Below are 11,678 nucleotides of genomic sequence, written 5' to 3' on the forward strand. Positions count from 1 at the left end.
TCGGGTCAAGACCCCATTATCACCTCACCACGTAATCGCTGTCGCCGTCTCGGAAGTAATTTTTGAACAAATGTTTTTACAGAATATTTTATTGGTATGCAAAGTCCTTGTTTACGTATTTTATTTAGTCATTGGTAGACGCCATGAACAAGTAAGCGTCCTGTCCGCGAAACATGCTAAAATATTTGAAATTAACATTCAACATTTTCTTGCTTCTACAACTTACTGGCTGTCGGAGTATACTGCATGCATTCCCTCTTTACATCCTGGTGGTCGAAATCTATAACCGTATACGGCATTTCACTTCCATCCTCATCCTGGGTCCCTGGTTCCACTTTGATGGAAGCGCTCTCTGAGTTGGGAAGATCCATGGTCTTCTGTGATAACGTTCTGATATATAACAGATATTGAACCCAGTTCAATATACATATGTACTGAAACATTTGAAAAATTTATCAGTTGACTTCCTTTTGAGGGAACCTTTTATTTGTAACATAATATTTAAAGTCTAGACGTTTTTTTACCTTGTTACTTTATTAGGATAACCCAGTTCAATATACTGTAGCAAGTAAATAATTAGTTTTTTATTAAAACACAAATAACATTGTTTACATCACTTTATTTCGATACAAAATCTCAACATGTTTCATGAACCAAGTTCACTTCATCAGGAGCACAAGTATACTAAAGTTATAATTAAAATTAGGTCTAGAAAGAAGAGGTAGAAGGAGTGGGGAGGGGTAAAAGTGGGGGAGGGTTATTCAAAGTAGGAATTAAAATGTCATTAGACGGGAAAGACCGGGTAATTGGGAAAATATTTAAAATGGGGTTTATAAAAAATTTTTGTTTATTAATAATATCTGCTTTCATATTCACGTGTTTTCTTATTTCTAGGATTTCAAAATTATTGATTTGAGATACCTTGTAACCAGAATGTAGTATTTTAAAACCTGAATTAATATCGAAAGTATGGTCGTTATTTAATAAATGATCCGCAAATTCTGATTCACAGTTTCCCTTTAAAGCCCTAAGATGTTCTTTAATTCTGATCTCAAAGTTTCTATTAGTTTTTCCTATATAAAAGGAATTACAATCATTACAGTTGAGTTTATAAACACCTGATTTTTTAGTTTGACTATCAATATCTTTATTATTAAGAATATATTTTTTTAATTTGTTATTCGTATAAAACGCCGGTTGAATAGTGAAGGGGATGTTTTTATTTATAATTTTGGAAATATCATTATCTACAAATAGAATTCTACGCCATTGTTTGGTTGTATCTTTATAAATAGGATAAATATAAAGTTTAAAGAATTTATGTTTAATTTTTTTATTTAGTATTTCATCTATCAATTTATTAGGATAGCCGTTATTAGATGCTATTATTTGTTTTATGATATTTAATTCTGAGATATAATTAGGATCCGACAAAGGAATCGAAATTAATCTATTAAGCATAGAATGGAAAGCTGCGACTTTTTGAGAAAAGGGATGATTTGATGAATTATGAATGACAATATCAGTGTACGTATTTTTACGGAAAATATTAAAATCTATTTTATTACCTTTTATTGTTAAATTTAAATCTAAGAAATTTAAACCCTTATCTATACCTATTTCTAATGTAAATTGAATATTTTTGTGTATTTTATTTAAAAAGTTTAAGAACATGTTCAATTGTCTTTCTGTTCCTAACCAAATGCAAAAAATGTCGTCCACATATCTCTTCCAACAATATAAATTTTTAAGTAACAAGGCACCGCTATTAAAAATCTTATTTTCTAAATTATTAATAAAAATGTCTGCAATCAAAGGACTCGTACTGTTCCCCATGGCCAAGCCATCCTTTTGTTTAAAAATTGTATTGTTAAATTGAAAATAATTTTGTTTAAAAATAACTTCGAAAAATAAAATGAGGTCATGGATAAGGTCTTTCTGTAAGTTAGATGAATTTAACAAATTATTGATGATGGTTTTACTTTCTTCTATTGGAATACTAGGGAATAAATTTACTACGTCAAAAGAAACCAACATAGCATGATTAGGAATTTCCAAATCCTTTAGATAATTAACTAATTCTAACGAATTTTTAACTGTGTATGTTGGTTGAAATATATTAGCATTATTAATTACAGTATTGATAGCTGACGCTAATTTAAAAGTTGGGGCATTACAATTAGAGACTACTGGCCTAATAGGTTTGTTCAGTTTATGTATTTTTAATAGGCTGTAAAGTTTAGGAATTTTTGGGTTAATTAAAATCAAATTTTTGTTATTTTTCATGTTTACAAAGATATCACTTTTACAACGTTTAACCGCTTCTTTCACCATTTCTTGACACTTATTAATAGGGTTATTTAGAATTATTTCAAAATTGTCCCCTTGTAGAAAATCCATTGTCTTGTTAATATAGTCAACTTTATCCATGATGATAACACTGTTACCTTTATCTGCCTTCGTAACAACCAGATTTTTTTCCCTCACCATTTTAGAAATATTCTTAGCAATTTTTATGTCAGTATTAGAAATTATATTCTTTTCCCGATTAGGAACTGTTTTTTTGTTGTTAATGTTTTTTATCCCTTCAGCACATTTATAATGGAACGATTTGGGTTGATTTATTAATGCATTGTCCATGTTCTTAAACTTTTTAAATAAAATACACAAAAATATTCAATTTACATTAGAAATAGGTATAGATAAGAGTTTAAATTTCTTAGATTTAAATTTAACAATAAAAGGTAATAAAATAGATTTTAATATTTTCCGTAAAAATACGTACACTGATATTGTCATTCATAATTCATCAAATCATCCCTTTTCTCAAAAAGTCGCAGCTTTCCATTCTATGCTTAATAGATTAATTTCGATTCCTTTGTCGGATCCTAATTATATCTCAGAATTAAATATCATAAAACAAATAGCATCTAATAACGGCTATCCTAATAAATTGATAGATGAAATACTAAATAAAAAAATTAAACATAAATTCTTTAAACTTTATATTTATCCTATTTATAAAGATACAACCAAACAATGGCGTAGAATTCTATTTGTAGATAATGATATTTCCAAAATTATAAATAAAAACATCCCCTTCACTATTCAACCGGCGTTTTATACGAATAACAAATTAAAAAAATATATTCTTAATAATAAAGATATTGATAGTCAAACTAAAAAATCAGGTGTTTATAAACTCAACTGTAATGATTGTAATTCCTTTTATATAGGAAAAACTAATAGAAACTTTGAGATCAGAATTAAAGAACATCTTAGGGCTTTAAAGGGAAACTGTGAATCAGAATTTGCGGATCATTTATTAAATAACGACCATACTTTCGATATTAATTCAGGTTTTAAAATACTACATTCTGGTTACAAGGTATCTCAAATCAATAATTTTGAAATCCTAGAAATAAGAAAACACGTGAATATGAAAGCAGATATTATTAATAAACAAAAACTTTTTATAAACCCCATTTTAAATATTTTCCCAATTACCCGGTCTTTCCCGTCTAATGACATTTTAATTCCTACTTTGAATAACCCTCCCCCACTTTTACCCCTCCCCACTCCTTCTACCTCTTCTTTCTAGACCTAATTTTAATTATAACTTTAGTATACTTGTGCTCCTGATGAAGTGAACTTGGTTCATGAAACATGTTGAGATTTTGTATCGAAATAAAGTGATGTAAACAATGTTATTTGTGTTTTAATAAAAAATAAATAATGCCATCACAAAGTGAAAAGCAGTTAGAAGAAGTTTTCTTCGAAAAATAATTAGTATTATTTGTGATTGGTTCAAAAGATTAATTATAATTACACTCACAATTTATAATTATACATTTAATTGCTTAGTAGTAAGATACTCACAAAATTAAAATTTAATTGATGAGGGATATTGTATCGCCTTTTTATTCATGTTTAAACTGCTTTTTAGTAACCTAGGTGCATACCTGTAGTAAAAATTTATCTGAAACAGCGTGAAAGAAAACCGTTCTCGCGTTCAAAAAGTGCCGCAGGGTCCACAGAAATAATCTAACTAATACCAAGTATATTATATATTATGCGTGTCCTTATGTTCTGTATATTTACAAATGAACTTTCTACTCCCTTAATAAGTGACACGGGCTGAAAGTCTACAATGAAGAAACAAAAATGTTATATCGTCCGTCGCGTTGAAAAAACATCTGTAGAATGTAGAAAAGTAGAAGAACCAGCTCCAATTAAACATGTTAATAAAAACGTCGCAATAAAGAAATTAGGTTTAATGAAATAACCACCTTTTATACGACATTACTATATAAAAGAAGCGAAACAAAAACTTTTATGTGGCCGTAAGCAAGTGAAACGTCAGATTGATATTGGATATAACCATAGACAATATTCTTTTTTTATGTGAGTCAATGACAGTACTTATTTACAATTGCATGAAAACAAAAATGTTAATTTTTTAATTGCGTCGTTTTTGTATTCAAAAGTTGCGTTGGAAATTATTCGGAATCGCTGGACAAGGATTATATGAAATATTTTTTAATAAAACCTTCTGAGTTACCTTAATTACTATAAAAGGAATCTGACTGCCTTTTGGATATTTTTAATTTTAGCATTTTAATTTTTAATTACGTAAATCTAAAATTCACTCTCGTTGTAAGGGGTGACAGCTGGAATGGTTTCTGTTGATAAAATTTTCTTTTGTTAGTATTCCAGATACGAGTGGCTATATTTTTTACCATGTGCAAATTCTAGGTAGGTACTATTTTAGCCAAACTCGAAAAAGAAAATAAAGATATTTAGGTATGTTTTATGAAATAGAAAAATTAAAAAAGGTAAGGTTATTGTAGGTTAGGTTCGATTATTATAGGTTAGGTTGGATTATTATTAGGATATAGGTTAGGTTAGGTGAGGTTGGATTATTATAGGTTAGGTTGGGTTATTATGAGGATATAGGTTAGGTTAGGTTAGGTTGGATTATTATTAGGATATAGGTTAGGTTAGGTTAGGTTGGATTATTATTAGGATATAGGTTAGGTTAGGTTAGGTTGGATTATTATTAGGATATAGGTTAGGTTAGGTTAGGTTGAATTATTATTAGGATATAGGTTAGGTTGGATTATTAAAGGTTAGGTTAGGTTAGGTTGGATAATTATAGGTTAGGTAGAATTATTATTAGGATATAGGTTAGGTTTGGTTGGATTATTATAGGTTAGGTTGGATTATTGTAGGTTAGGTTCGATTATTATAGGTTAGGTTCGATTATTAGGAGACAGGTTAGGTTAGGTAAGGTTGGATTATTATCGGTTAAGTTAGGTGTGTTGCTTTAGGTTAGGATATAGGTTAGGTTAGGTTAGGTTGGATTATTATGGGTTAGGTTAGGTTAGAATTTAGGTTAGGTTAGGATTTAGGTTAGGTTAGTTTGGGTTTGATTATTATTGGTTGGGTTACTATAGTTTAGGTTAAATAAAACAATAATTATAATAATACCTAAATATAAATGATTTAAATTATTTCTTATTTAATTTATTAAGTAACATAAAAATATTTTATTTTTCGCTTTGGCCAAAACAGTACCTAACTAAAATTTGCATTCTGAAATGATTTAAATTCTAGCTACTCGTATCGAATACCAATCAGAGAAAATGTCATCAACAGAAATCATTCCAGCTGTCATCCCATACAACGAAAGTGAATTTTCGATTTACTTAATTAAAAATTAAAATGCTAAAATTAAAAATATCCCAAATGCAGTTTCCTTTTATAGTAATTAAGGTAAATCAGAAGGTTTTATTTAAAAATATTTCATATAATCCTTGTCCAGCGATTCCGAATATTTACCGTTGCGTTTTATACAATCTCAAGGCCTACTAAAGTGATAAGCTTTGGCGCTTGACGATTTTTGAGGTGTCAAGTGATCAAATCAGTGCCGTTCCATAATAGAGCAATGACAGTTTGCAAATCGCGGCGACAGTTTTTGATACTCACTGTCACTGCTGATTTGTATGTTTTTTACCGCAAGCGCTTTTGTAAAGAGAGTGATTAGTATTTAAGAAATATAATTTGTCCTAATACACTGCCTTGAGGCACACTGTAGGAAATTGATATTTTTTTGCTTATATGTATTTTGTCAGATTATATAAGAGTTTGTTGAGTTCGGTTTGTTAGATAGTTTTCCAACCATGTGTAGGGTACCCCTGTTATTCCGATCTGTTTAAGGGGTGGAAAACCGTATCAAACGCTTTTGCGAGATCTTAAAAAAACAGCTAGTGGTTTGCGACCAATGTCAAGATTATTTGAGGGCGGCTTTTGCTAGTGAAGTACTCCTTACTTTGCGGAAGCTATATTGGTTATCCGATAGTATTTTGTTATCTTCAAGAAAATCACCGCTTTTTCTATTATTTTATATACTGTGCTATGTTAAGATATCGGTCGGTAGTAAATTAAATTAATTATAATGTAAAATATTTTTTTGCTAAGTTAGTTCCGATATTGGAGAATAATTTATTGAAATGGTCCGATATTTAACGCTGTCAATTATTTTTTTTATAGTTGTTTCTATGGCGTTTGTAGAATAATAGAGATGCATAATCGTTGGGATTTTTTCTACAGACGCTGTGAATCTTATCACGCTTTCTGATACAGTGAAGAATATCAGCAGTGACCTTTGTTTTCAGTTTAGCGTTGGATCGTTTTTATTAGTTTTGATGTAGGATTTGGCATCGGCCAAGTGGTCATGTAAAATATTAATAAAAGCATCACATGCAGAGGTCGCATCGGTATAAGAATTTGTAAGTTGCCAGTTTTCTTTAGATACATTGTTTAGGAGAGCGTTGTAGGAGATCTTTTTTTGGGTGAGGGTATTTTGTGGCGATTTGTAGATTGTTTGGGTGAGGGAAGTTATGATTACATAGTGATCTGTGACACATTTTTATGTTGACATTAACGCCATCGCTTTTAGTTTAGTTATGTAGTGTATTGTAGTGATTTTAATTTCTTATAGTTAAAGGGATGACATTTTTTTTAAATTCACCATTTGCTCAAAACAATTACATTGAAATCTGCGGCTAGGTCAGTGAGAAGAATTAAGAGTTCATCAAAACTTTTTATGTTCATAGGGAATATCTTAAGGGTAGAATTCGGAAGTAACAGTTGACGTACTATTACGGAATCATTAGTAGATGTCCATGGGATTGGTATTTGGTTATCTATTAAGTCTGCTTTGTCTTCCTTTTTTGGTTTTTTGATATTCATTAATTAAAGCCAAGGTAATAAGATTTCTTCCTCGTGTCCCAGTCCTGTTTACTGTAATGGTATGTCGTTTGCATCCTTAATTCGTATTATAGGGGAGTCGTCGCCCTTTCTTAGTAAAATTTGTTCGTCCTTCGTCCATACATATTTGTATCCCAGAGCTTTTGTCGTCTTTGCCAACCACAGGAGCTGCTTATTTTGTGGGGTTAGTTTGTCATTGATGAAGGTTTTCTGAGTTGACTCCGAGTATTTTTTTTTCCTTAGGGGTGAGAATTCCTTATTTTTTTGTGTATTATTCTTTTCCTTTGCTTCTTTTGAATTGAATTGGATTGAATTGGATTGAAATAATTTGCTTGGCCGGATTGTTGTAGAAAGTTATGAAAGAATTATTATTTAGTAGGTCGTTGCAGTCTTGGGCCGACTTCAGTATTTAAATGAATTTTCGTACGTTATCATTTTGCTTCACTTGGACTTCTTGTTTTTCAGTAGAATTTTCAAGTGCGCTTTGTTGGATATGATTAAGAGATAGTTTGATTTTGATGTTTCGCCTCGTTTTTTTGGGTGGTCGTTTGTTTTTTTTTAATTTCTTTTTAAATCATCAATTTTGTTCGAGCAGAATTCTACGCTCTTTAATAGGTCTTGTATATCGTGTTAAATATTTTAAAATAGTTTATGCCTTTTTTAAATATTGCAGTTGGAGATCAATTCTATCAGTCATTTTTTGTTATAATTGTTCTTTGAAGCTTTCAAATATATGAACCATATTACTTTTTGGGACTATTTTTAAAGATGGTTTGATTTTGATATTCATAATTTATAACTGTTAAATTATATATTTGTATTAAATTTGCACTGTTGTAAAATCTATAATAAACTGTTAAAGTTCATTTTCTTAGTCAGATGAACCTTGCCCTCGGAAAAAATTTCGACATTTTTCTGCTTCAGGGACATTTTTATTTTTATAATAGTTTTTTTAGGCTAGTGAATGAATAGAGTAGGCTGAGAGCAATCATGTTGTCTATGGTCGCATCTTTTTTAAATGGCCTTGAGTTTCTTCTACCTTGTCTACTGCTCTGCTCCGCACGGTAGGTACTGCTTGTATATCTGTGGTTAAATACTGTATAATTACGTTACATACAAAAAGCCCGAAGATATCAATCTTGAGAGTGGTATATTTATAGTTGACATAAACCATTGTCATATCGCGTATTGAATAAATCAGTTGTCGTGTACGGAAGACAAATAACATTGCCGCATTCAGTATTTGTAAATACGTCGCAGAATAATATTGGTGGGTTACGATTTTTAAATTGCATTCATTAGAGTACAAACATTATAAAAATATGGATTTCCGATTTTCTGTTAAAAGCGGAATGACGGATCCAATAAAATGTATTACCGGATATTATCTTTGGAGATAGATATTGTATGAATTGAGTTATCTGCGATTTATGACGATTTTCACAACCGTTTGAAAATGTCGAGATACTGCCACAATAATTTACTTATTACCAATAATTATAAGTTATGTATAAGAATTCAATGTTATTCCAAGCGACAAGAAATATTCAAAGCTCATTCGAATAAGAGTTCCGTATCAACTTTGTGATGTTTCAGGTATATTTGTTTGAGCTTGAACAAATCACCAATCGCTACCACAAAGCAGTGCCATGGATCTACTTAATCTAGAAACTGTTTCCATCAAGACGGAACCAGGGCCCCAGGAGGAAGGCGGAGGTGAAATGCCGTATATGGATATAGATTTCGATCTCCAAGATGTGAAGAAAGAATGTTTGGAATATGCTTATTGTACTCGTACAGCCAGTTAGTTTTATTTATACTTTTCTGGTTTATTAGATAATCTCAGTGTTAAGTAGACAGAAGGTAAAAATAAGAAATTACAAAGTAATAACAAGGTCATAGCAAAATAATACCAAAATACCAACTTTCCAATTACGGTGTATAACAATTTGTTATTTGAAACTATCCGCATAAGGGTAAATAGATGTTCCGTAATGTAAATTAATGAGAATTAATGTTCCGTTATGTAACCAAAAGAGAATAACTCGTCTTTAGGGAGGGAATATTAAATCTGTAAAACTGGTTGGATGTTGAATTCGGATGTTCGGAATTCATGTCCGTTTTTAAATGTCGTGGAAACAGGACATATGCATATTCATTACATCCTCTCTTGCCGCACATAAGTATATTTGGTTGTTGTCTGTTGTAGCGTCTGCCTAAAACTACCATATTACCGAACTTTTTATTTATTTTAATTGCTTACTATAAGTTCTTGATTTCTCAAGTTTTCATCTCATGTTATACGGATATGATATAAGTCACACGTATTGATTTAAAAAACATGAATAATGCGGATTGAAGAAAACATCATTCCATGGACTAAAAATAACCAAACCCCGTACTAAAAGTGCTCGGGAGATGGGTTTTTCGTTTAAGGATCCAATCTTATCCAAATTTCCGCTTATACATGTTAAATCAATGGTATCTTTCGTAAATATTTTAGATTAGAGTTATTTAATAAAAAAATTACTTATATAAAAAAGAAAATTAATAGTAAAAAATTACATATTAAGATATTTCGATACTGTTTGCGAAGAAATAATATTTTTTTAACGAAACTTCAACTCAATTGTGATATTATCTCTCGTGTTTGATTTGGGTAGGGTTTTGTTTTATATCACTGTTCAACGTACATATTGTCGTTTTATTTTTCAAGGTAGTATTAATATGGAGACAGTTACTATCAAGGCGGAACATGGACCTCGAAAAGAAGACGAAGGGGGATTTCCTTGTACGGAAATTAACATTGATCAGTCGAATATACAAAAGGAATGCTTACCACGCTTCGAAATATTTAACCAGACATCAGGTAAACCCGGTTTTCCGTGAATGATTTAACTATTAGTCGTATTATATGTTTTTAGAATTTAATGTGCTTATCTTACTAACCGCGGGTAATTTAACTTGTAAGGCCTTACACGAAACACTTTGTATACACCACTTTTAATTAATAATAATCTAATAATTGTTTCAAAGCCAATGGCTTCTTTGTCAAGATATTGAAAATTAACCCAAACTAAGACCTTTTTAAAAACCATCATTATCCGTTTTATTTTTCTACAGATCTGATGACGGATCCTGTGAAAAAAACATTTTCTTGTACCCATTGTAACCACTCCTATCGTGGTATGTCAAATTTGGAACGTCAAATATGCACTCATACTGGAGATAATCCATTTTCATGTTCCAAGTGCAACTATTCATTTTCTCAAAAAAGTAGTCTGACGAACCACATCCCTACTCATACTTTAGAAAAACCTTTTAGGTGTTCCGAGTGCAACTATTCAAGTTCTCAAAAAGGACATTTGAAGAAACACACGCTGATTCACAGTAAAGAAAAACCTTTTTCATGTTCTTTCTGCACCAATTCATTTTCTGATAAAAGCAATTTGACGAGACATTTGCTGACTCATACTGGAGAAAAACCTTTTTCGTGTTCTTGGTGCAACAATTTATTTTCTCAAAAGAGCACTTTGACGAGACATATGCTGACTCACACTGGAGAAAAACCTTTTTCATGTTTCGAGTGTAACTATTCATGTTCTGAAAAAGGAAACCTGACTAAACATATGCGCACTCATAGTGGAAAAAAACCTTTTTCATGTTCCGAGTGCAACAATACATTTTCTCAAAAGAGCACTTTGACGAGTCATATGCTGACTCACTCTGGAGAAAAACCTTATTCGTGTTCTGAGTGCAACTATTTATGTTCTAAAAAAGGAGAGCTGACTAAACATATGCGCACTCATAGTGGAGAAAAACCTTTTTCATGTTCTTGGTGCAACAAATCATTTTCTCAAAAGAGCAGTATGACGAGACATATGCTGACTCATACTGGAGAAAAACCTTTTTCATGTTCTTGGTGAAACTATTCATTTTCTCAAAAGAGCTATTTGAAGAGTCATATGCTGACTCACACTGGAGAAAAACCTTTTTCGTGTTCTGAGTGCAACTATTTATGTTCTCAAAAAGGCCAGCTGACTGAACATATGCGCACTCATAGTGGAGAAAAACCTTTTTCATGTTCCGAGTGTAACTATTCATGTTCTCGAAAGAGCAGTATGACGAGTCATATGCTGACTCACACTGGAGAAAAACCTTTTTCATGTTCCGAGTGCGACTATTCATGTTCTCAAAAAATAAACCTGACTAAACATGTGCGCACTCATAGTGGAGAAAAACCTTTTTCATGTTCCGAGTGCAACTATTCATGTTCTCGAAGAGGCACTCTGAAGAGACACATTCTTAATCATAGTGGAGAAAAACCCTTTACATGTTCTCTGTGCAACAAATCATTTTCTCGAAAGGACAGTCGGACGAGCCACATGCTGACTCACACAGGATAG

The 11,678-nt window shown here is 31.3% G+C and overlaps 1 protein-coding gene across 1 annotated transcript; it reads left to right on the top strand.

The window, feature by feature from the left end:
* Nucleotides 1-1,923: 1,923 nt before the first annotated feature.
* LOC149408799 (uncharacterized) lies at nt 1,924-11,678 on the top strand. The gene is made up of 3 exons (XM_089650426.1): nt 1,924-1,940; nt 10,598-10,766; nt 11,568-11,678. The coding sequence occupies exons 1-3, from the start codon at nt 1,924-1,926 to the stop codon at nt 11,676-11,678; spliced, it is 297 nt and encodes a 98-aa protein (XP_089506552.1).

Source organism: Hesperophylax consimilis, unplaced genomic scaffold (genome assembly GCF_061612785.1).
Source record: "Hesperophylax consimilis isolate HC1 unplaced genomic scaffold, BYU_Hcon_1.0 scaffold_62, whole genome shotgun sequence".
Classification (NCBI taxonomy): Eukaryota; Metazoa; Arthropoda; class Insecta; order Trichoptera; family Limnephilidae; genus Hesperophylax; species Hesperophylax consimilis.